Here is a 26,910-nt window from a genome sequence, read left to right on the forward strand (position 1 = left end):
CAGGCTGGAGTACAGTGGTGCAATCTTGGCTCACTGCAAGCTCTGCCTCCCAGGTTTGTCATTCGCCTGCCTCAGCCTCCCGAGTAGCTGGGATTACAGGCACCCACCACCACGCCCCGCTAATTTTTTGTATCTTTAGTAAAGACGAGGTTTCACCGTGTTAGCCAGGATGGTCTCGATCTCCTGACCTCGTGATCCACCTGCCTCAGCCTCCCAAAGTGCTGGGCTTACAGGCGTGAGACACTGCACCCGGCCTCCCTATTTTGACTTTGTGCCTAAACAGCCTCTGTGTATAGGCAGAATGTAGAACTTGTGGTCTCAATCAGCACAATCTACTTAATTTCATCATGATCAGCACAGTTCATATAGCATGAGGCCAATTCCAAACCAATAAACTAAAGACTCCTTTAATGTGATAAACTAATTAATCACAAATCTATCTGAAGTGGAAAATGTTGGGGATTTTGTTTGTTTGTTTTTGTTGTTGTTGTTAAGGGCTCTCTGCAAGCTCTTATTAGTATGACTTTGAAAAGAGGAAAATGAGATAGAGCCTTATAACCCTCTTCCTAGCAGTATGAACAACTCCCAAAAAGAGTCAACAGGCTGAGATGCTGTTGTGACTTGTCCTCAGGGAAAGTTCTCAATTTTTTTTTTTTTTTTTTTGGAGACAGGGTCTCACTACATTGCACAGGCTGGCCTCAAACTCCTGGGAAGATGGGCCTACAGGCATTTCAATAGTGAAGCGTATTAAAGGAGAAAAATATCATGAGAGAAAATAATACTTTCAACATAACAAGCCAATTCTGGCACCCAAAAAAACATGGCACAGTGGCAAGGCTGACCCTGGCTGGTAAAGCACTTGGGGAATATTTGCAGGCTTTAAATGAGGCCCAGAAAAATCTTACACCCACACCAGTGGGCTAGAGATTTGGCAGGAAGAATAAATCTCTGCATCACTACAAAATTCCACTCCAGAACAGAAAGATGGGAAACACAGGAGGCAACTGTGCTACTGACTTAGCCTATCCTAGAAATACCTCTTCTCATGTGAGATGATAAATTTTACTCATTGTTCATGACACAGTTTAGCATTCTGTTGTTACTTGAAACTGAAAGCACAGCAACTGATACATTAACACTAAAAAAAAAAAAAAAGATTATGTAGGTTTAGACTCCAGAGTGATCTCTTCTTACGCAACTGCAGGATGCAGAAAGGAAAATCACTTGCATTCTTTCAGGCCATTTATATCTCCATCCAAAGATTCACCCCCATCACAGCTAACTGGAAGTCTAAAGTAACTGCCCAAAGATTTCAGCTGGGCTAGGAGCCAATGGATTGCACTCTATTTACTAAGCCTATGACAAGATCATACTACCCAGCTAACTGTTGCCAAACCACTACAAGACTTTCAGGAGCACCATAAAGTAGTCCCTGGTGTACCACAGTGTCCACAGCGACCTAATTTGATTCCCTTATCTTTGCCATTTTGGATGAGAATGCTGGAGGTAATGGTAACAATTGCATAGAGAGATGTATGTATGCATGTCCATATGTGTATATTCAGTTTTACAGTATACCCAACATAAGTAAGGTACTTTTCATGGGAACAATAAAGAACTGCAAAAATTGAAAACAAAGAAAATAGACTTATCCTTTAAAACCTAAAAATGAACATAATAATAAACTTTCCCTTAACAACCCTAACTTATAACATCTGCCTCAGCTGAATGTCCATATCATTCATCAGATCCTGTAGTATTAAGGGAATCTATAAAAGTGATCAACACAATTTACAGATGTATATGTTTGTATACATCTAGAAACTGTATGTATTTGTAATGAATTTATTAATTTGTTAATATGCTGGAATAGCAGGATCAAAACAATTGTAATGAAAAGTGTCAACACAAATTACTACTACTGCTACTACAAATAATGATAATAGCTAGTGCTTGCTTCGGCAGCATATACACTAAAATTGGAATGAAATAGAGATCAGCAATTATTTTTTCAAATTAAAAATAAAAATAAATAATAATAGCTAGTACTAATTGAGTGTTTACTATAAGCCAAGCATTATTCCAAGTATCTGATATGCAATGTATTAAATCCTCACAACCCTAATAGGTAGATATTATTATCTACATTTACAACTAGGGAAACTAAGACATGTAGAGTTTAAGCAACTTTGTCCAAGTCACACAGCTAGTCCATGCTCTTATTCATTATGCTGCCTCCATGATTAGCTAATACTCTAAATTAAAATTATTCAGAATCATGATTTCAGTTGTTGCAAGTCAGTTAACAATTATAATAGAAATTTCAATGCAAATTTTAATAATTAGTGGAAAAAATGATTGAAAGTCTACAAGGATATGAGACCATACATCTGTTGGAGGGTTATCAAAGATTTCAACATTACATGCTATCAAATAGCATTCACTCAAAAAGACATACAAAGAATTCCAGTAGCCCTTGAAGAAATGTAAAATATCAGCTGACCAGATATACCCCATTCAGGCTGATAAACTACAACATTCTACCTACCCTAGATCTGTAAAGATCATAGATCACCAACCTAGATGAAATCATCAAAATTGCCAAACTAAAAAATTGCTATTGTAACACAAAAATTCAGAATTAAAGGGTGGATTTACAAAAATCGCTGAACATCCCTAGAACCCTGAAACCATCTCCAAAGCTGCCCCTTCTCCGAAATGTTACAATTCACTCCTCCAACAAGCTCACAAACTTAAGATAAATGTGAACCTTATAATGTGTGTAGGTACAGAAGATGACATTTGTTAGAATTCAGAATTCAGTATCGTTGGTGGCCTATCTCTTCACTGTAGGACAACACTTATTTTGACACACATAGGACCTGTATCACCTGTTTGACACCTGCAGAACTGCATGATATAACCTTTTTGGGTGTATCTTATATTCTCACCTAGTCCATAAATGCCCAAAGGGTGGGATCTGCACTAATTTGTTGTGTTCTAAGAGTACTTAAAACAAATGAGGAATCTAGAAGTTTAGTCACTCAGTAAATATCTGCTGAATCAGTGACTGAATAAGAAGTAAATAATTCAAGAAAATAAAAAAACAAAGAGCAAGAGGCAAATAGCAAGACAAAATACATCAGCCTGAAATATGAATTATCATGTGTGCTTTTTATTTGGTGCTCAAAAGAGCTTAAAAAGGCAGCTGACAAACAGTAGTCTAATGGTTTTCAAGATAAAAAGGAAATTGTTTCTTAGTACCTTTTACCAAAGTACCTTGATCATATTTGTATTTAAACAATAAATTAAGGAATACAAGCTTCTGGGTGGGCAAGTTTGTATCATTTTTGTTTCTTTAATTAAGTAATGAGTGGAAATTAAATGTAAACAAGTTTGACAATAAAATCTTATCAATGTCATTCTCAATCAGCCTGAGGTTACAAAAATGTCTGTGAACAAAATTCTAGGATTATTAAACCCAAACTGTCAGTAATCAAGCAAGACTCAAACTCAACTCCCTTTTCTTTTCTCCTTTACATATACCTTGGATAATAATACAGACCTACTTTACAAGGCTATCATGAGGATTAATCAGCTTAAAAATGCTAAGCATATCAGAGATAAAGAGAGCTTATATACGTATCGTTAACCACTTTAATAATTAACAAATTAACTAAAATTCTTGTTTCATGAAGCAAACCATTTTGTTAATTACTTAAAAGTAATACTGCAGGTTTTTAAAAGTCACAAATACCTCACACTAACGAGTATGCTCATTAATAAGTACACATTTTCTAAAACACTCAAGTATCTTTATAGAATGTAGGCTGCGTATCACAGACAGAAAAAAAAATTCCGATCAATTATCCCAGAATAAAATTATTAAATGACAGTTTATCCTGATCCTTAGACCTCTGAACCAGAAAGTCATCTACCTATCTATCAAAGGAGGCAAGACATCCTACTAGTTTTGATTATAACCTTTATCACCAAAATCAGAAAGGGGTGTGCAGCCTCCTGAGCCACCTGCCATTCCTAATAAGGAATAGATGGGGCCCTAACAAGTGCCATGTTGGGATCTGAACACTTCCTATGGCACATTCTGCCTTTTATATCAGCGTTATGCCCATAGAAACATGCACTTCAATAACAGGAAGTCATTACAGGGTCCCTTCTATTTCCTTTCAGCTCAGCTGGTTTGCTTTTCAGCAAGAGCTGATTAACATGACAGAGTTATTGCGCCCTTCAGATGCCCGAGAGCAACCTGAGAAGCTGGTTGAAAGCATTACTTCTACCACGGTTAGAAGCAACCGCAGTTTGGGAATTGAAGCTTTTGGACGTTCTGCTTTATAAACCTCATTTATCAAACAGCAGGAAAGCTGTTACATATGGTGATGGGCATTATGGAAATGCTTAGACTGAATATAAAGTGCGAATGTGAATTGGATTAAATTACCTGCAAGAGGGAAACTAACTCAGGAGAAAGTAAAAGGAACCAATCATAGAGATGAATCAAATAGAGTTGCACAGAAATGTTAGAGCTTGCTTATAAATTGTTACCCTTGGGCTCTGCTATAAGATGATTTCCTGGTATGTCTACAGAGAATTTTAAAATTTAGCAGAGTCAAATTAGATTACACTAAATAACTGCCCCTACCACGGTTCTTGTCTATTCACGATAGGGAGAAAGATTAGAAGACACTTATGTAAATTCAGATACCCCTAATAACACAGAGATTAGCTTACCCTAAAATCCCAATATTAGAAATCAGAGTATGTATGAGGAAAGGAGAACTATTCATTTAGCTGAAGAGTACTGTTTACAATGTGGCTGGGTAGGAGTATGAGAGGCATGGTAAATTAAGGTATTTATTGAATTTTTTCTATGGACAACCAGTCTCTAGTTTAATAAAAGAGCTCAAGATTTACTTAATGTCCACTTAGTCAGTTTACTTATAAAAAATAACATTCAGGAAAAAAAAGCTCATGTTTTGTTTACTTGCTTTATTTAAAAAAAAAAAAAGTGGGGGAAGGCACTTTCTAAAAAATGCCAGCTCTGTAACTTTATGTCTTAGAAAATTATAAAATAAATTCATGGACAGAAACCATGAGGAAATTAGTAATAACCCTATGATGACTCCAATCACAAAAACTCTGCCTGCTTTGTGGGGGAAGGATGAGGTATATGTCAGAATACAAAGGTGAGAATGAAGGAGAGAAAAGTCACATGAAAGAGGAATGTGCAAAAGATTTATAACACTTTTTTAAAAAGTTGGACATTGAATTTAGATGGCGCTTAATATACTGCATCTGAAAAATGCTTCTGGGAATCACAGGCCTCTTTGCCTTTGGCCAAATCACAAATGAGTCATGGACACACCTAAGCTAGAACTCTGTGTGCTGTCTGACACACTAGGAAAATATCTGGGGCCTGAATAACCAGGAGTTTCAGAATTTGATGTGTCTTTGAAATGCCTCCTTCTTACCACACACACACACACACACACACACACACACACACACAGTTGGTCACATAAGGGTATTACTAATGTGAGAAGTAGAGAAATGAGAGTACAAAGAAACCACAGTAGTCTCAGGGTCGCAACAGCAATAGTTAACTGTTACATATTCTTTTTTTTTTTTTTTTTTTTTTGAGACAGAGTCTCGCTCTGTCGCCCAGGCTGGAGTGCAGTGGCGCAATCTTGGCTCACTGCAAGCTCTGCCTCCCGGGTTCACGCCATTCTCCTGCCTCAGCCTCTCCGAGTAGCTGGGACTACAGGCGCCCGCCACCACGCCCGGCTAATTTTTTTGTATTTTTAGTAGAGACGGGGTTTCACCGTGCTGGGATTACAAGCGTGAGCCACCGCGCCCAGCCTGTTACATATTCTTAAGAAGGAAAAAAAGGATCTCCAAAACCCTTAGAATCACTAAGAAGTGCTTTGTATCACTGCTGTGGCACATCTACAAAATGCATCCCAAAAAAATGAATTGATGTGCCTTGCAGCTGAACCAGTTAGAGACAGAGTGTATAATACGGAATATGATCACTAGCAGGACAGAATCAAGGCACACATTAGAAGACTTGTCCAGGTGCATCTCCTACACCACTACCTTCTTTCAACTTTCCTTCCCCTCAGCAAGGTCAGATTATATGGCTCCCAGGGTTGTTTGCATTTTAACAGGAAACAAAGTTTCAAGGCAATGAAATAAATCCTCCTCCAGACTAGTGCTAGATGACCACACCCATGCTGGTGGAAGCCCTGCTAGGACTAGAAATATTAACAAGTCCAATCAGCAAAGTAAGTGTTGATGGTCAGGCATTACTCCGTTCACAGCTAGTACTGCAAAGCAAGAGAAAGAAACTTAAGTTTGCCACTTGGGTTCAAAATTCTGTAAGCCCCTTGGAGGTAGGCCACCATGGAATTAACTCCTTCAACTCACTTCTTCACACTCTCAAAGGCTTAGAGGAAACAGTCATACACTCACTTTTTAAAATCCTTCATATTTCAAAGTCAACCGATCTGGGCGATGATACCAAGTTGAAATCACAGACCTGCCCATACCCCCCAGAAAAATCCTCTTTTAAGGAAGGAGCCCTCCATCATGCTCCCTTCCCAAATACCACAGAAGCTACTTGGGGGTAGCATTCCCGTGGGCCAAGACCAACAGATACCTGTAACAAACTACGCCTGCCACGGACTTCCCTTCCATGTCTAGCAGCTCTCCAGGTCATGGTTCTCAATAACACAGAAAACAAGTTCATTCTCTTCTTCCCACTCATTAAAAACAAACGCAAATCGTATCCAGATTTAGAACACACCTACCAATGAAAAAGTTAAATGAAGAGAGGGAGGCACCCACCCACATAATCTTTCCATTCAAAGAGGCACTATTCCAAGCTGCTATAGAGTTTATAATTAACAGACAAGCTTAACCAACAACAGAAATTTCTGGAATCTCTTGTAATTTACACTAGAGTCTGCCTTATTCCAAATTTAGATCACAAGCATGGGCTGGATTCTGAGGCTGAATCCCAAAGCCTTCTTGGCACACCTCTAGCTTGGGTTTCTTGCAGTCACTCAGCCCTGCTGGGGAGGGCATCTGCAGGATGACTGAGGGCCAGCTGACCCAGTACGCAGACAGATGCAGTGCAGCTGCTTTGCCAGAGCTCACCCACATCCAGAGGCCCAGCAACACCTACCATCAGCTCCTTGGAGCTGCATCAGGAGGCTGTGCTGGAGAAATGTCTGGATCACTCAGATGTATTTGTTATGATGCCTTCTACAGATCTTTGCTATCATTGTTCTGTGAGGTTTTTGCTTCCTTTGCCAGCTGCTACCCCAGGGTGAATCCTCTCACCCAAGTTCCAAGACCAAGGTGTGCAGTGAGGCATATCTGAGCACCTGACTCTGCAGTGAGGCTGCCTGATAGAAGACAAGCCACAGAGAAGACAGATAAGGAGGCTGGGAAGAGGGTGGCCATCACTGGCTACTGTCAGAGGCGTGTGAACCAGAGCAACTCCATCTTAAACAAGAGCTGGGTAAAATGAGGCTGAAACCTACTAGGCTGTATTCCCAGACTTTCCCAGGCGTTCTTTTTTTTTTTTCTTTTTTTTTGAGATGGAGTCTCACTCTGTCCCCCAGGCTGGAGTGCAGTGGTGTGATCTCGGCTCACTGCAGCCTCTGCCTCCCGGGTTCAAGCAATTCTCCTCCCTTAGCCTCCTGAGTAACTGGGATTACAGACACGCGCCACCATGCCCGGCTAAAATTTTTGTATTTTTAGTAGAGATGGGGTTTCACCATGTTGGTCAGGCTGGTCTCGGCCTCCCAATGTGTGGGGATTACAGGCGTGAGCCACTGCACCTGGCCCGGGTAAGGCATTCTAAGTCACAGGATGAGACAGGAAGTCAACACAAAATACAGGTCATAAAGACCTTGCTGATAAAACAGGTTACAGTAAAGGAGCCAGCCAAAACCCACTAAAACCAAAATGGCCACGAGAGTGAGCTCTGGTTGTCCTCACTGCTACACTCCTACCAGCGCCATGACAGTTTACAAACGCCATGGCAATGGCAGGAAGTTACCCTATATGGTCTAAAAAGGGGAGGCATGAATAATCCACACCTTGTTTAGCATATCATCAAGAAATAACCATAAAAATATGCAATCAGCAGCCCTCAGGGCTCTGTCTATGGAGTAGCCATTCTTTTATTCCTTTACTTTCTTAATAAACTTGTTTTCATTTTGTACCACGGACTTGTCCTGAATTCTTTCTTGAGAGAGCCAAGAACCCTCTCTTGGGGTCTGGATCAGGACCCCTTTCCTGTAACATATTTCTCTGTCTGTAACACTACCAGCAGTTTCGTGGTGTCTTCTTTATCACGTGAATCCCCTTCATCAAGAACTATCTGATTAGTACAGGAAGTCTACTCCTTTTACAGGAAAGGGAACTGTGACTCAGAAATAGAAAGAAACTTGCCCAGGGCCACACAATTATTTCCTGGTAGATAAAAAACTAGATCCCAGTTCCCAAACTCCCAGCTTAGGCTTCTTTCCCTGTAACTCCAGAGACAGTATCAGCCTTTACACGAGATGGCGAAACTGCACGGTAGCATAATTTCTGAGGCATGATATAAAACTGCCAGATACTGCATTCAATATTTACACAGATTAGTCTACCTATGAAAGAGTATTATAATCTCCATTTGTATTTATTTATTTTGGGGTTTTCTGTTGTTGTTGTTTTTTGTTTTGTTTTGAGACAGAGTCTTGCTCTGTTGTCCAGGCTGGAGTGCAATGATGCAATCACAGCTCACCGCAGTTTTGATCTCCAGGGCTCAAGCGACCTTCCAACCTCAACCTCCCAAGTAGCAGGAACAACAGGTACACACAACCATGCCCAGCTAATTTTTTTTTTTTTTCATCTCTATGTTGCCCAGGCTGGTCCCCAACTCCTTGGCAAGCAATCCTCTGGCCTTGGCCTCCCAAAGTGATGGGATTACAGGTGTATGCCACCACACCTAGACTATGATCCCCGTTTTAGATTAGAGATGTAATGCCTCCATTAGTTTTATCTGATTCCAAACTTCACCATAACCCTGCTGTCTCTATGGGAGGACTAAAAAGATCTCTTCCCAGTTCCCAAAATACTCCCTTCAAAGGCAGGCTAGAGTGGTACAAGTCCTTCAAAGATCATTGGAGTGAAGTTCCTAAATCCTGGCTGAATATAGACATTCCCACAGGAAAGGGCATACTGTTGGGCCATGACCCTCCGAATGCATTACTTGTTAGACACTGGCTCTGGCCTAGGGAAACAGAGGGCACATTTAGGAGCTTAATGTGAGACACAAGTGAGTTTTAACAGGAGGAAAAGAAAGAAGACTTGGTTTTTAATCTGTTCCAGTATGAAGACCATTTCTAAAAGTCAATCTTCTTCCTGCCACCTCCATGGTAGTTGTATATGATACCTTTGTATTCTATTAATTGGTAAAATGCATAATAAATAGGATTTACTAATTTCTGAATTAGTGGCATTTTCAGCTGAATTTTCATTTTAGTAAACAACAGAATCATTTGAAAACCTATAGTATTGAGTGCACTGTACATGGAAGGGTGTTCATCTGTAGACGACTCTACAAACCCCTTCCTTGAAATCCCAAGATTTCAGGGTCCACAGGTTAAGAAACCCCTGACTAGAACATGGAGTACTGCCCCCAGATGAGCAGGCCTGGTGCATGTCTCACAGCGGGCTTCCTGAAGGAACCTGGTGGCAAAGAATGAGGAATTGGAAGCTCATCAACCACACTTCACATTCTTCACAATTGTGCCTAAGCCCTGCAGCCCTCTTTCCAATGGGCAACATAAAAATTAACGATTATAAATTTACACTGACATTTTGGGCAGGGAAACTACGGAACATGGTCACTTACTATGGAAGGGAATAATAAACATGAGAGAAGAGGGAGACAGTGCCACAGAAAAAATTTAATTCATATTGATGCCAAATAAAATGGTAAAATCATCTAGAAAAAACTGTAAGGTTATTCTTTAATGAAGCTTCAGTGTCTGGAATGATCCGTATTGAATGAAAAGAATGGCAGGTAACAAAAAAAGGGGCAAACACCTATGCTAGTGTGACAAATATGTGGTCACAATTTAAGACTCTACCTTAAAATTTCTCCCCAAAAGAAGACTCATTTACACATCCTCACTACTAAGAGGACCTTATAAATCCATGCTACACATATACTGAAAGTCAAACTTAGATTCTTTATAAGTAAAAATAGGGCCAGGAACAGTGGCTCACACCTGTAATGCCAGCAGGCAGATTGCTTGAGCTCAAGAGTTTGAGACAAGCCTGGACAACATGGCAAAACTCCGTCTCTACTAAAACAAAAATTAAAAAATTAGCAGGTGTATTGGCACATGCCTGTAGTTGTAGCTAATCAGGAGACTGAGAATGGAAGGATATCTGCAGCCCAGGAGGCGGAGGTTGCAGTGACTCAAGATGGCACCACTGCACTCCAGCCTGGGCAACAGAGCCAGATCCTGTCTCAAAAAAAAATGTAAAAATAGGAGGAAAAAAATAAAATCAACAAGCTTAAAATATGGGTAGCACCTGTTATAAATCAATTAAAAGCACTGAAATTTAAGGAAATGAATTAGCCCCCTACCTTTCCAGCTTATCCTCTTCCATCACCCTCTCTTCCCAGTCTCACCACACTATTCAACATGCCCTGAACAAGTATTGCACCTTTATATCCACATCACTGGGTATCAGATGTGCAATAAGCTTAGTGATGCTGCCACATTCATTCATACACCCAAGTGCACATGCATACACACACACACCAAAGTTCTACTCAACGCCCAAAGGCAGAACCAATCTCCCTCCCCTACACCTCTGGTGTATTCTTCAACTTACATAACACAGACTTGCATGACAGCATTTGCCATAGAGATCACTGCAGCCACATCATCACCATATCTCATTCATCCCTCCACTCATAACACCAATCACATTGCTTAGCACAAAACATATAAGAGCATGTTGCAGAAACAAAGGAATGAATATAGGTAATCAGGAAGTAAAGTTTCTCATAGTGATTGTGTGAGGATTACCTATTCAAAAAACTGTCATAATTCTCAGCATTAAATTACTGGATTATATGGTTTGGCTGTGTCCCCAGCCAAATCTCATCTTGAATTCCCACATGTTATGGGAGGGACCCAGTGGGAGGTAACTGAATTATGGGGGCAGGTCTTTCCTGTGCTGTTCTCATGATAGCGAATGAGTCTCATGAGATCTGATGGTTTTAAAAATGGGAGTCTCCCTGCACAAGCTCTCTTCTCTTGTCTGCTGCCATGTGAAACATACCTTTCACCTTCTGCCATGATTGTGAGGCCTCCCCAGCCACATGGAACTGTAAATCCAATAAACCTCTTTCTTTTCTAAACTGCCCAGTCTTGGGTATGCCTTATCAGCAGTGTGAAAACCGACTAATACAATGGGCAAAATCTATTTTATTCTAACTCTGAACTAACTAGTCACCTCCCCTCCCCAGGTAACTGATATTACATATGTTCTCTAATAAGATGAAAAATAAAAAGTCTTGTGGTGGTGCATGCCTGTAATCCCAGCTAGTCAGGTGGCTGAGGCATGAAAATCGCCTCAAACTGGGAGGTGGAGGTTGCAGTGAGCCAAGATCTTGCCACTGCGCTCAAGCCTGGGTGACAGAGCGAGACCCTATCTCAAAAAAAAAAAAAAAAAAAAAAGAAAGAAAAGAAAAGTCTGTTTTTCCATCAAAAGGCTTGAATTAGACAAAAGGGTTCCAAACAGGAAGGAATCCCTGCACCGTTCAAAAGAGCCTCCCTGAAAAGTGAATACTTGGTGGAGAAAGCTCCAACTGGGCCCTCTGCCGTTGTGTCCTCCAACTTTCCATTCTCACTAACAATCGAGACAGACAAGGTGCACTTACCTGGCTTGTTTCCTTCCCTCTCATGGCCCAGCTGCCCTTTGGTGTTCAAACCACATGTGTAAACTTCCCCATCTTCCAGCAGGAACACAGAGTGGTTTCCCCCACAGGCCACTTCCTTGACACTTCTGTCAGATATGAATCCACACACCTGGGGCTCAGCCACAATTCCCTGCAGGTTGGTGCTGATACCAGGTTGGCCCAGAGACCAATATCCCCAACATAACATTGTTCTTATCTTTCAGGGAATCATGTAGCCTAGGAGAGAGTTAAAAAAATATATTTTTTAATTAAAAAGAAATAGGTCATAGAAAATCAAGTAATGAATGTAACTAATTTAAAAAATAACCCTCCCCTTAATATTCTTCAGATATCTTACATCTCAAAATAAAACATATTAATACTGTTGAAAGCAGTTATGTTATAATGATGCTATTTTGTATTTTAATCAGAGTTTAAAAAAGAAGTTTAAATAAATTGTGTTTGTTTAAATGAATGAGTGAACAGACAGAATATGGTTTTCAGATCACTGCTAAAGAATACTGAGTACAGGAGATGGGCTGAAACAATCCTGGCAAACCATTAAGTGAGTAACAGTTTTGAAATTACTCTCAAGACTTCATCTTATCCTTTCTCAATGCATCATTCCTTTGAATTTTCTGCTTATTTAATGTTTTAAAAAATTTTGAACCAATTAACTCCTTTAGGTACCCTAATATTAGATTGGTTAGTAGTATTTCACCACTTGAAGTGAAGATGAGAAATAGACAAAAAAAAATGTTATCTTCTCTGCCATTCCCTTTTAGCCTTGGTTCCAGATTTTAGTCAAGCCCCACTTCCTACCTGAGAGACTCTGGGACTGTTGCAGCGACAGTCAGCCTGCATCCCTCTGGCCTGTCTAGTATACTGCCTACCTGGTAGCTTTCTCTTTATATCTTTATAACTTAACTCCCCAAACAGATTTTAATCTCCTTCAACAGAGACCACAGTATAACACAGACCTCTTCTATTTAGCAGGTAATCAACTTTTGCCTGATTACTGACCCTAGCCTAAAGTTTCGTTACCTTTTAACAATTCATGTTTCCCTTTCGTACAAACAAAAAAAAATCTCATCTCTCCCCACCAATTCACACCACAAGGATGGCCAGGTAACAAGTGTTGGTGATAATGTGGGGCTATTAGAACCATCCTACAGGCTTGTAAAAATGTCTGGCAGTTTCTGAAAAAACTAAACATAGAGATACCATATGATCCAGCAATTTCACTCCTAGTTATAAACCCAAGAGAACTGCAAGACTACGTCCACACAAAAACTTATAAAGGAATGTTCACAACAGCATTATACACAATATCGAAAGGAAATAACCAAAATGTCCATCAGCTGATGAATGGTTAAATAAAACACGGTATATCTATACAATGGGATATTATTTGGCTGCAATATGGATGAACGGTGAATGTATTATGCTAAGTAAAAGAATCCAGTCACAAAAGTCCACAAATTATATGATTCCATTTACATGAAATGTATAGAACAGGCAATAGAAAATAGACTAGTGTCTGTCTGCCTAGGACTGGAGGGAAAGAGGAGAATGGAGAGTGACTGTACCTGTCGGTTTGGAAAGTGGTAAAATGTTCTAAATTTAGGTTGTGGTGATGGTTTTAAAACATGGTAAATATACTAAAAACCCCTAAATTTTATACCTTAAATAGGTAAATTTTAGGCCGGGCATGGTGGCTCATGTCTGTAATCCCAGCACTTTGGGAGGCCAAGGCGGGCGGATCACCTGAGGTCAGGAGTTCCAGACCAGCCCAAACAATGTGGGGAGACCCAGTCTCTACTAAAAATACAAAATTTGCCAGGCGTGGTGGCGCATGCCTGTAGTCCCAGCTACTCAGGAGGCTGAGGCAGGAGAATCACTTGAACCCGGGAGGCAGAGGTTGCAGTGAGCTGAGGTCACGTCATTGCACTCCAGCTTGGGCAACAAGAGCAAAATTCAGTATCGAAAAAAAAAAAAAGTAAATTTTATGGTATGTGAATTATATCTCAGTAAAGATTTTTTAATTGTCTTTAAATCTCCTTTCTCTTGCTACATGTCTACTGCCTCTGCGGGTCCACATCAGCCAATAAGGCTTTCTTGAGTTTAATTGTGAGAACTGTCATTACCAACATAATAGGCACAAAAGTATTTTTTCTACAACAGAAAGGAGGGAACAACCCCTAGGGTTTAATATGGGAAAGGTATCAATTATTTCAATATTTTATTTTTGCTTACAAAGACATAAGAGGGGAAGCTTTATCTAATGCTTTGATCAGAAATGAAATATTATAACTTCAAAAGTTCAGACTATTGGTAAAGTTGGAAATCTTAAGTGGGTGGATCTTCTGTTCAGGAAAATACCCCATGCACCTCTCTGGTTTTGAAAGAAAAGTCCAACATTTAGAGACGAAAGGAGATGGGGGAAATCCCAAGCATGCCTTATAAAACAGTAGACGCTACTATTTAAGACAGCAAATCAAGAGAGAGCGATTGGCTGGGCATGGTGGCTCATACCTGTAATCCCAGCACTTTGGGAGGCCAAGGCAGATGGATCACCTGAGGTCAGGAGTTCGAGACCAGCCTGACCAACATGGTGAAACCCCATCTCTACTAAAAATACAAAAATTAATCGGGCGTGGTGGCGGGCGCCTATAATCCCAGCTACTTGGGAGGCTGAGGCACGAGAATCGCTTGAACCCAGGAGGCAGAGTTTGCAGTGAGCCAAGATGGTGCCATTGCACTCCAGCCTGGGCAACATGAACAAAACTCCACATCAAAAAAAAAAAAAAGAGAGAAAGCGATTGAAGCCTATAATATGGCTGCAACTTTGGAACCTGGCCAGTAAACAGTAGATTCTCCGTGGCAGAGAACAGCAGATGAATTTTGAGAACAGTGGTGTCTAACACTCAGTTTGAACTTGTTGCCTGTTCTGTAACTACTTTTGAGAATCCCAAACCTTCTATCAAAGTTAAGATACAACACCCTTACAATAACTGTATTTTGCCAAACATGAATAAAAAGAACCTTGAAAATAAGCTCTCAGAGCCCCTCCTGAAGACTGACAACTGAGCAAGAGTTTTGGATGAGCCATGATAAGAGAACCTAAACGTTCTTCTTCCCCTCGGAAATACTTAGAAATCTGAGGAAGACACTAAATTCTAATTAGCATTGCCTTGGGCTTGAATCACTTTACCTGGATATTAAAGAAAATAGTGACCAGGCACAGTGGCTCACGCCTGTGATCCTAACACTTTGGGAGGCCAAGGTGAGAGGGCAGCTTAAGCCCAGGAGTTTGAGACCAGCCTGGGCAACACAGTGAGACCTTATCTCTACAAAAAAATAAATAAAATCAGCCAACTGTGGTAGCACACACCTGTAGTCCCAGCTACTTGCGGGGCTGGGGTGAGAGGATCGTTTGAGCCTAGGAGGTCAAGGTTTCAGTGAACTGTGATCGCACTACGACACTCCAGCCTGGGCAATAGAGCGAGACCCATCTTAAAAACAAACAAGCAATGCTGAAGATTGGTCTTAAGGACATTCAGATTACATTTCAGTTTCCAAACATACTTTTTTTTTTTTTTTTTGGAGACCAAGTCTCGCTCTGTCTCCCAGGTTGGAGTGCAGTGGCACAATCTCAGCTCACTGCAACCTACGCCTCACAGGTTCAAGCAATTCTCCTGCCTCAGTCTCTGAAGTAGCTGGGATTATAGGCATGTGCCACCACACCCCGCTATTCTTTTGGTATTTTAGTAGAGACCGGGTTTCGCCATGTTGGCCAGGCTGGTCTTGAACTCCTGACCTCAAGTAATTAGCCCGCCTTGGCCTCCCAAAGTGCTTGGATTACAGGTGTGAGCCACGGGGCCCAGCCAGTTTCCAAATATACATTTTAATTATAATTCTGAATATCCTTTTCTAATCATACTTCTTAAACATGTTACTCTCTCCATATTAAGAATCACTGTTCTAGGTCCTACAGGTCAAAATATCAGGATTTCAAGACAAGATTGCAGACTTCAAAAGTGTCTTGCCTAATCTTTTCATTGGTACATTCATTTCATCCTAATGAAAAGAGGATGGATTCTAATGGAAATGCTGAAGACTTACTTTGAATTATAATACTAGGAGAACACATCAAAGCTGAATATATCAGCCAATCTACAGGAAAGAACTGTCAACATATGAAGGAGACAGCTAATTGGCTATTCTATGCAAAGTCAGCTTTTAAAATGACAAACTCCTTTCTCCCAAGGTAAAAGCATGCTCAAATGGCTAAAAATTAAAGATTACAACACAGAGGAAGCTCATACTTTCAACCTCTCTTGACAACAATTACAGTACTTTGGCTTTAACTCAATGACCTTAATTTGTATATAACAATTTTAAAACTGCCTTATTGTAATCCTGAGGTATGCTTTGAACTCTTGAGGCTTTCAGGAAAGGCATGAAAAGGCCCAAAATAAAATATAAAACTGAATCTCAATTTGCTGTCTTAAACAGAAAGTTCTGCTTCTTCCCAAGATTTTATTCCTTGTCTAGACTCTACACTAAAAAAGTATTAAGATTAAATGTTATTCTTTGAATTAACTACAAAGATTGTGGAGAGGGAAGTAGAAATAAAATGAAAAACTGGCAGGGTAGTGGTGGTGGTGGTTGGTGGTCTAATGATACACATTTAAATAGACCAGCAAGCTCACATAATCTAGAAATAATTTATTTTTCCCAACTTGCTCAATTGCTATTATCCATATTAATGGATTTTTTCATTTTTAGTATTTCATAAATTTGTCTTATCTCTCCTACCTTCTAGTGTTCTTTGGTGCAAGAAGGTTGTGATGTGCCTTACAGAGAAAAAAAATGTGTATTAGGTAAGTTTCTTTCATGCATGAGTTATAGTGTTGGCTGTGAGTTCAATGTTAATGAATCAACAAGTGGGTACATCCAAAAAATGGAACAGGAAATCTGCTGATCTGTATGTGAGGCCTCCCCTGAAGAGAGCTAAAGTAATATCCAGAGTACATAATGAAGCTATAGACACAATGGAAAAACAATTAAATCTGTGGATTCATGAGATGACAACCAATAAAAAATAAAAATCACAGTGGATAGCACTGATGTGAGGCTGAAAGCCAAAAACACTGTCACACTACACAGGGTCAAGAAAATGTTAAACCCTTCTCAACTAGTGTTTTATTACCAAGAAATATTGTGTATATTAGTAAGAAATACATATTAAATAGGCTGTCTAGATAGAAACACACATAAAAAAAGGTTATGCATCAGCTGGCTGATAAAAATCTCTCGACCAGAGCCTGCAGGAACCTAACCCTGTATTTCCTCAGAAACAATGGTTCTGTATTCACTAATATGGTATTCACCATGACTTTACAGAACCTAACTATATACAGAGTATAACAAGTCTCTTCTTTGTTTACTTAAGCTTATTTATTTATGCTTGTTTGAATCAGGTTTCTTTCACTTGCAATAGAAAGAAACCCCTGACTGATAATAGTAATAATGACATTATTAATAATAACAGCAGATAAGCCCTAATTTGAGCTTACTCTGAGTCTGGTACTTTTCTGTGTGCTTCACAGATGTTAGCTCATTTCATCTTCTATGAGACAGGTACTGCCATTATCTCTAATTTACAGATGAAGAAAGTGAAACTAACAAAAAAAAGATGAAGTAAAGGAAAAGAAAGAGACACTATGCTGTGCTGTATAGTAAGGAGCTTAGAAAGCAGATAACCAAAAGGCCAGACTTCCCAATGTGTCTGCACCACTCTCCAGAGAAAACAGGGACCCTGATCAGTCAACCTGGCTATTTGATCCACTAAGTAATTCTTTCCTAAAAGTGGATGGGTGGATCAGATTCCATAACAGTTGCCATTAAATTCACCCAACTAATTGCCTTGCTTAGCAAGCAACCTTACATAACTTGGTTTCTAGGGCAGATTCTACTACAGGGATAGAATACTGTGACCAGGTAACCAAAGCATCTCAGTCTTATTAGGATTTCTAATTCTCATTATTAATTTGGCGTCCTGGGTCTATCAGGTTTTTGTAGTTTATCTGGCATGAGTAAGTCCTTGAGAGTCATCTGAGTTCTGGGTGCTTTGGCCAAGCACAATCCTGTGTAAACAGCCTGAAGTATGGCCTCATCCCTGACTGACTAGTAAAAACAATTTATGAAAAAAGATAATAAAAAGGACTACTGCTCAAGAAAATGTCAAAAATTCTTCCCAACTGAGTTACAGTAATGGAATCTTCAATTGGTCAAATAAAAACTGCCTACCAAGAGAATTAAATAGCAACCACAAATAAAATGTATACCTGTGAACAAACTACCAATCCTAACTATAAATATGGTCTAGGTCATCACAATGCTCTGCCGGAACTAAAGAGGAAGGCAACTAAAATCATCTAACTTTCAGGAGAGAAGTTCAACACATTGGAGAGAAGCCAGCCGTTGGCACAGCTTTCACTTTCAAGTACACTCCAGTTGGACCCCTAAATCTTGTAGCTGCTGATGTCCATGACTTTAAAGGTCTAGTTTCAGCAACGGTCTGCATCGCTGGGCATTTTGATCTCCAAGGTCCTTACACCCATTTTTCCTCATTCACTCTCTTGCTTGCTCCTAGAAGAGCAGAATCTTTTATTTTCCTTCAAAATACACAATTATGAAATTTGCTGCAAAATATAGGACTACACTTCCCTCAGCACCTACACCAGCCCCCCTTGGCTGCATTTCCTGCCTCTTATTTCCCCATGACAAAACAAAAGGACGGACCACTTCTGAAGTACAACTTTCTCTCAATGTCAACCTGGCACTTTCCTGAGTCCTTCTCATCTATTCTTGGTAAGAGATTCAAGATAATCTTAGCAGAGCTTAAGGGTCAAAGGAACTAAAATCCAAGCCCTACATTAACCACATGTTAGCTGTGAAACCTGAGGAAAGATGTTTACCCACCTTAAGCTCCAAAATCAGGAGAAGGTGCTAGAGTGCCGTGAGGATTAATGAGAAAATGCATGTAAAAAGGGCTTAGCATGATGCCTGGCATGTAGTAGTAAGTGACTAGTAAATGTCAGCTGCTTTAGTCAATGTTACTCCTACTCCTAGTGCTCTTCTTTGAGATTTCAGCAGACAGGACAATTCCCAAAAGAGGCTGGGATTGTGACTCCTGTCTTCCTCACTGCAATTAGCACTAGCTGCATTCTGCCAAATCTGCACTACGGCAAAGCAGCATCACAACCATCTGCCATAACTTTCATGAAAGGGATTTGAGGTTGATAGGAGGAAGTTTTTTTGTGTGCATTTGCTTTTAAATTCTGGAAAGGGCGTGGGTGGAGGGCGGTGGGGAGATAAATCTCTTTTTACTAGCTCTAGTGAGTTGAATGCTAAAAGACAACCTTCAATTCCTAAACTTTGTCTTATAATAAGACTATGCGACTATACACACAGCAGCCTAACAACTCATTCTTATCCCTTTGTTTGAAAGGCACTGAGACCAAAATAACACTCAGGCAGGACTTCTAATCTCATTTAAAATAGGGATAAGCTTCCTTTCAAGTAAGCTTAGAAGCAATTACCTGAATGTTGTATACATGAAGAGGGTCTCTTTCAACAGCAGGAAAAGACAATGTCCAAAACCTTCAGTGCTTTGCAGATACTCCCCAAATTCAGGCTTTAAATAAATGTAGGGCCAAAACTAAAATGCAGAATTAACTCTGGTAACAAAGAAGATTCATTTTAATGACTTGCCTTGTTATCAAAAATGTTCCTACCAAAGAGAGAAATGTCATAGAAGGCAAAGAGAAGTTTTCAACAACGTGAACCCACTCCTTGCTGTTTTCTCTCTCCTCCACTTTAGCTGGACTTTGGTCCTCTGACCCCTTCAGCCAACACAGGAAACATTCCTACCCTTCCCCGGATCATCCCCTCAGAGGTGGTGCTTTCTTCACTACCTGGTGCTAGGCTTTGTGAAGCTGGAAGAATGACTTCTCTGCAGTCTGCTTAAGCTGTGGACTGCCTTCAAAAGACACCAACCAAACTGGCAAGAATTGAAAAGTCTAACAATACTAAGTCAAGGATATACAACAGCCAGGGCCCTCATAGACAGCTGGTGGGAATATAAACTGGCATAAGCACTTGGCAAAACAAGTTGGCATTCTCTAGTGACGATGAAGATGTGGATACCTCCCCACACAGTAATTTCACTGCTGGGCATATGACCAGCATTTTCCAACTTATTAAGCATCTATGGCGCTCCTGTACTATACTAATAAATGGAGATACAAATATGAGTAAAATCTGGAAACGTGGAACTTTCTGCAATAATGGAAATGCTATATATTTGCACTGTCCACTATGGTAGCCAGTAGGTATATGTGGCTATTGAGTACTTGAAATGTGACTAATACAAGCGAAGAACTGAAATAGTTAATATTTTATTTTAATAAATTTTAATGTAAGTAGCCCCACATGACTAGTGGCTATCTTACAGTCTAATGCAGTGAGAAACTCATGAACATATGCACCAAGATATATGTATAAGAATGTTCATTCCAGCATTATTTGAAATAGGAAAAAAGCAAAAAACAAATATCCATCAATAAGAAAACAGATACAGTGTGGCACATGCATAAAATAGAACACTGCACAGCAGTAAAAAATAAACTCCATCTATAAGCATCATTGTAACTAAATCTTAAAAAGTGTTGAGTCACAGAAGAATTCAGAGTATGATGTATTTTTACAAAGTTCAAACACAACTATAACAAATATATTATTTGGAGACTAAGAATCATCAGTGGTAACAAAGCTATGAAGAAAAGCAAATCACAAACACAAAATACAGGGTAATGACTGTGGAGGCAGTAGGAATAGAGGGAACAATCTGGAAGGAGCACAGAGGGAGACATTTCAATAGCATGGCTGATATTCTGCTTCTGTCCTTTTATTGTTGTTTAACATATATGACATGCATTATTTTATGCTTACAAATACTTCACAAAACAAAAATGCAAAGCGCTGTTGAGGCAGTATGGCTGCTTCTCCTACCTCCTCCACTAACACCCTGTCCACATGAAGACTGGGAGTTTCTCCATGAAGGAACCAGGTTTTACTCATCTTTGTGCCTTCCATTCTCAGCAGAGTACAAGAGCACAGTAGAGGCCTGATAAATGCCTAGTGAACTGACCCCCATTCTTAGAAAACCTGAATTTCCACCATCTCAACTTGTAACCACTTTTATTTTCCAGATAATGTTAAAGATTCCCCACCCTGAGTAATAATAAAACCAGTTCACTTACACAGAAACACATGTCCCTGGCACCAACAAGTACTATTTCTAAATGCAGTAAACGTCTAATTTTATTATCAAATTTACCACCTTATTATAAGTCCATTTGATCTAACCTCTAAGCAAGAGATTTACATTCCTAAATTCATTTTAATGGCAGCTAAGGCCTTCAGAGGCCAAGTAACTTTGGTCCTCTAAGAATTAAGTGCTTGGCCGGGCGCGGTGGCTAACGCCTGTAATCCTAGCACTTTGGGAGGCCGAGGCGGGCAGATCACGAGGTCAGGAGATCAAGACCATCCTGGCTAACACAGTGAAACCCCGTCTTACTAAAAATACAAAAAATTAGCCGGGTGAGGTGGCGGGCGCCTGTAGTCCCAGCTACTCGGGAGGCTGAGGCAGGAGAATGGCGTGAACCCCGGGGGGCAGAGCCTGCAGTGAGCTGAGATTGCGCCACTGCACTCCAGCGTGAGGAACAGCGAGACTCCGACTCAAAAGAAAAAAAAAAAGAATTAGGTGCTTGAAGCAGAGACCAGAAACCAGGTCTCCTACTTCTTGGGCTCACCTTGTTCTCTTCACTGTCTCGCAGCAGCAGGAAGGCACTGAGATTTGTTTAGGTCCCTCTCTAGGTGGCTACCCTAGCTTGAGTTGATGAGAGTATTAAACAGGATAATGTATGTAAAGGACTCCATTTACAAGATGAAAAAACTGAGGTCCAGAAAAATTAAGTAACTCACCATAGGTCACACACTTGGCATTGGACTAGAAGCCAGAAATATTCCACACCTTGCAGTTCTGCAAGTTAAAGAAATAATAAATAACATTAGTATGGAACTCTGTTAAGTGTCTTCATGTTACTGTAAACAAAAAGACAGGAGTTAATCTCTGAAAGTAAGAATATCTTTAAATTACTCAATCTTGAATATTCCCCACGCATTGTATCTCAAGACAGGAGTTTGGTTAAATACCAGTAAGATAACCTCTAACCAGTTATAAAGACATCAGTCACCTCTAAAAGTGAACTAGAGATATAGATATCACCTTATAAAAATTCCTGACATTTGATAGGGAGTAGTAAAAATGGAATTACTTTAAAATCTCCCATTTTTGTTAGAGAAATTTTTGGAAAATAATTTAATTTTGTCTATTTTATTTATTTTTCCATGTGATGACACATATTATAGCAGCTTGTTTTGCCACAACTGTTATGAAGACTGTCTCCTTTCATTTCTTTTCTTTTTTTTTTGAGACGGAGTCTGGCTCTTTCACCCAGGCTGGAGTGCAGTGGCCGATCTCGGCTCACTGCAACCTCTGCCTCCCAGGTTCAAGAGATTCTCCTGCCTCAGCCTCTCGAGTAGCTGGAATTACAGGCACCTGCCACCACGCCCAGCTAATTTTTGTATTTTTAGTAGAGACGGGGTTTCACCATGTTGGTCAGGCTGGTCTCCAACTCCTGACCTCAAGTGATCCACCCGTCTCAAGCCTCCCAAAGTGCTGGGATTACAGGTGTGAGCCACTGCGCCCGGCCAGTCACTGCACCCGGTCTTTCCCTTTTCATTACCACATCCTCCATCATGCAAAATGAGAAGAGATCATCTCAGAGAGGTACCTAAAGTATCTCAAAAGAAAAAGTCCTCCATGATTTTAAGACATTTTTGTCAAGCACTTTAGGAGGCCCAGGCGGGTGGACAGCCTGAGCTCAGGGGTTGGAGATCAGCCTGGCAACATGGCAAAACCCTGTTTCGTCTTTTGGCGAAACCAAAAACTACAAAAAATTAGCTGGGCATGGTGGTGCACACCTGTGGTCCCAGCTACTTTGGAGGCTAAGGTGGGGGATTCGCTTGAGCCTTGGAGGCGGAGGTTGCAGTGAGCCGAGATCGCACCAGTGCACTCCAGCCTGTGCAACAGAGCGAGATCCCCCATCTCGAAAGAAAAGATATTATTGTCATAACTTTATTTCTACCTCTCTATGCAGAAAATCCCATTCAATCTGGAGAACAGCACTTTTATTTATAAAACTGAAGCATAACTATCTTGTATCTCCAGTAGGGGTACTACTACTCTCATTAAGTATAAAAAAGTTTTTAATTGGTCATACAAATCTTAAGAAATTTAAATTTGGTCTTCAGAATGAAATGCTATAACGAATGGCTTCAACCACACAACATGGAACATTCTGAAACCCCTGTTTCTTTTTCAAAAAGTAAACTCCAGCTACTTACTGAACAAGAACTGGATGCCAGTGCTAATGTGCTAATTTTGTTGTTCATGCCAAAGGAGTTCTCCCAAAGAGGTTTCACCTGTCCTCCTTGTTACCTGCATTATACTTTTTACAGAAAGTTCCTAGCCTCGAAGGGGGTACGACCATGATGTAGAATATGTAATTCAATTATTTTGCTTTAGGATATGCAATCCATGTACTTTGCTTTTCTGATTTATAATGCTACTCCCTCCTCCCCCAGGGTAAAGGAAAGTACAAAAGGAGAGAGCTTCGCAATAATCTGCCGACTAAAACATGATACCCTATCACTGCATTTAAAACTTTTTATTTTTTTATTTCTCTCAAGTCTAGAGTTGAAAAATCAGCTCACTTGATCTTATCTAATCATCAAATAAAAGGTTCTAGAAATAGCTTCTTATTTGTGGAAAGAGCCAGAAGACACACAAAAATGGAAGAGAGCTCTTGAATCGTCTTTCCCAAAGCATTCTATGCATGATGAATGCAAGCAAAATCCTGGAAGGCTTTTTCTCTGAATTTAAGGTACTTCCTAATGGGGCTGATTTGAATGCTAATGTAAAATGCAATCAGAAAGCAACCAGAAACAGTGACAGACCAACAGCAAAGTTCAAATACTTATTCCCTGGAGCTCACGCTGCATACACATATTCCGTGCACAGTCGCATTAGGCACTGTCTCTGTAGGCTCGCCTGTTTCAGGTTACACATGCTCCTCTTGGTCTGGTTGCCCTGGTTTGCCCACTCCACACATTCACAGATGACTCAAGTCTCACCTGCCCCCGGCCGTCCCAGCTCCTGACACCCCCGCGCCGGTCCGCACCGACGTGTCGGCGCACATACACACACACACACACACCCGTACACACGTGTCCGCACACACCCTCGCCCCCGGCCCCGCCCAGGAGGCGGACCCCGGAGAGGCGAGCCGGCCCGGCCTCCGCGAAGTGGGTGGTGCCGGGCCCCGCCGCCCTGCCGGCGCTGTCATCGCGGACGCCGTGCACCGCGTCCTCGGCGCAAACTCCTCGCGGCCGCTGAGGTTCCCCAAAATGCCAGGGCCTCGCCAGCTCCCATTTCAATTGAAAGCGTCCGCCCCCCTCACTGCACGGAGGTCCCTGAAAGCCCAGAATTTAAATAGGGGCAGGGGGCGAGCATAGGGACTATCCTCCTTTTGACTTTCTGCGTTGCAATTCCTCCCGGGCGGGAGGGCGGCCGAGCGCGGTCGGGAGGCGCTCCCATTTTGAAGGCTTGTCTCGCCTTTCCCGGCGCTGGGCTCTCTGACCGGAGGGCGAGCCCACGAGAACGCCAGGGAAGCGCACGCAGGGTCCTAAGGGCGCCGCGCCCCAACCTCCCCGCTCCCCAGCCCCAGGTAGTTGCCGGAGGTGCCTACAGCCGCCGCCGCCGCCGGAGCCACGGGAAGAGCCGCAGCCGCCCCTCCGGGAGCCGCGCGCTGACGGCAGTGCCAGGCGGAACGCGGCCCAGCGCGGCTGCAGCTCCGCCGTACCCTCCTCCCTGGAACCCCGGCCCCCGCCCTGCGCACCTCGGCAGCAGCCGAACCGCAGCTTGGGACTCCGACTACCACAGCCCCTCTCGCCGGACCCGGGGTTTCTCCGTTTTCGGCGTCACAATAATAAGGAAGTTTCCCCGCAAGCCTGCGGGCGGCGGAATGCGCTGGGTGACTGGCTTCGCACCGGGCCAATGGGCGCCGTTCTGGGGAGGGCCCGCGCCAATGGCGGCCGCCGTCGCACGGGCTGGAGGCGGGGCGGCAAGGTCCGCGGGCGGGAGGTGGGGAGAGGCCCAGGCCCCAGAGCCAGACGCAGGCGGCCCGAGGTGACAGGACTCCAGGGCCCGGCGCGGGGACAGCGGCACGGGTGTGTCAGCCGAGATCGGACTGCAAGACATAGAGCGTTGGCGCTGAAATAAGATTGCTTTTCACTGGCGGGGAAGCTAGCGGGACCGATCAGCGGTTGCCTTTTCAAGTTCTGGACTCTTGGTTTTTATTATTTATGCAGAGGTGACCGAAAGCCTTGGGCACGGAGGAAAAAGCTGGAGGGTGACAGTTGAGGGAGAGTGCGCTAGTCTTCTGCTTTACTCCCCTTCGTAGGACTGTAGGAAGCGCGGCGCCGGCCCGCGGCGCTTCGCGGTGGGTGAGGCGGGGAAGGAGGTCCGCGGCAGCCGCCGGCGCCCTTCTGGAGGGGTGGGGATCGAAGACCTGCACGGGGCTGCGGAAGAAAGGCGGGCCTGGGGGAGGCTGGAGGGTTGGGGATCGAAGACCGGCACGGGGCTGCGGAAGAAAGGCGGGCCTGGGGGAGGCTGGAGGGTGGATGCGGAGGGAGCATAGCAAGAAGAGTCTTTGAGCACCATATCTTAGAATCTTGTAATCTGAAAGACACCCTGTGGCCTATACCCAGTAACGGATTTTTTAAAAGTTTGTCCTCTTCCACTTTTCCCTAGCGCCGAATCCCAGAGCTTCCTCCTCCTCCCCAAGGTCACTAGTGCTTTCTTACTTGCCCTAAACCTGATCTGATCCACAGCTAATCTTTTGCAGAAAACCTCAGAAACGTGACTTCATGTGTCTGCCCCCCTTAAATGTAAAATGCAGAACACTGGCACAGTACTGCTTGAATCCAAAGGAATAACTCTCCTAGTGGAAGAATTTCCATAACCTGGCATTTGAACCAGGAAGGCCCTTTGAGGATAGATTCTTACCAAGGACATTCAAATCACCTCAGGTCTGCAATCGTTTGTCCTGAGAACCTAACAGACTGACCAAGTAGAAAAGAAAGTTTCAAGAAGTGGTGTATCCTGAGGATGAGACGTTGTTGGCTCACTGACAGTGTTGAGCCCTCCATGAAATAATGCAAATTGTCCAGTACAGAGACAAGAAAGCTAAAAAAGCAGAATCTAAGTTATCAGGTCATCTAAGAAAAAATACAAACCTTTGAAATTTGGATCACACTTGACACGTTTAGAAACACTGGGGATGGCCAGGCGCGGTGGCTCACACCTGTAATCTCAGCACTTTGGGAGGCCGAAGCCGGTGGATCACTTGAGGTCAGGAGTTCGAGACCAGCCTGGCCAACATGGTGAAACCTTGTCTCTAAAAACAAAATACCAAAATTAGCCGAGTATGGTGGTCTGCGCCTGTAGTCCCAGCTACTCAGGAGGCTGAGGCAGGAGAATCACTGGAACCTGGAAGGCGGAGGTTGCAGTAAGCTGAAATCAAGCCACTGTACTTACTCCAGCCTGGGCAACAGAATGAAACCTTGTCTGAAAAAAAGAAAAAAGAAACACTGGGGACAAGAGTAACACAGTTCACTTATATTCCAGATATATGGCAGTTTCACAAAAGTTTAGT

The 26,910-nt window shown here is 42.0% G+C and overlaps 1 protein-coding gene across 9 annotated transcripts in view; it reads right to left on the reverse strand.

Moving 5' to 3' along the window:
- The window catches only part of HERC3 (HECT and RLD domain containing E3 ubiquitin protein ligase 3), a 126,613-nt gene extending 101,357 nt beyond the window's left edge, over window positions 1-25,256 (reverse strand). For 3 of the 9 annotated variants that reach the window (XM_063610237.1, XM_063610239.1, XM_055297014.2), the window contains exons 1-3: window positions 25,093-25,256; window positions 22,055-22,112; window positions 11,981-12,235 (exon numbers count right to left, since the gene is read on the reverse strand). In XM_063610237.1, coding sequence (XP_063466307.1) covers window positions 11,981-12,206 — 226 coding nt within the window. In that variant the 5' untranslated portion in view covers window positions 12,207-12,235; window positions 22,055-22,112; window positions 25,093-25,256. Of the gene's footprint in view, window positions 1-11,980; window positions 12,236-19,608; window positions 19,747-22,054; window positions 22,113-25,092 lie in introns of all 9 variants that reach the window. The other 6 variants (XM_063610241.1, XM_063610235.1, XM_063610242.1 and 3 more) reach the window with 4 other exon arrangements.
- Window positions 25,257-26,910: the final 1,654 nt, after the last annotated feature.

The sequence above is a fragment of the Symphalangus syndactylus genome, chromosome 10 (genome assembly GCF_028878055.3).
Source record: "Symphalangus syndactylus isolate Jambi chromosome 10, NHGRI_mSymSyn1-v2.1_pri, whole genome shotgun sequence".
Taxonomy (NCBI): domain Eukaryota; kingdom Metazoa; phylum Chordata; class Mammalia; order Primates; family Hylobatidae; genus Symphalangus; species Symphalangus syndactylus.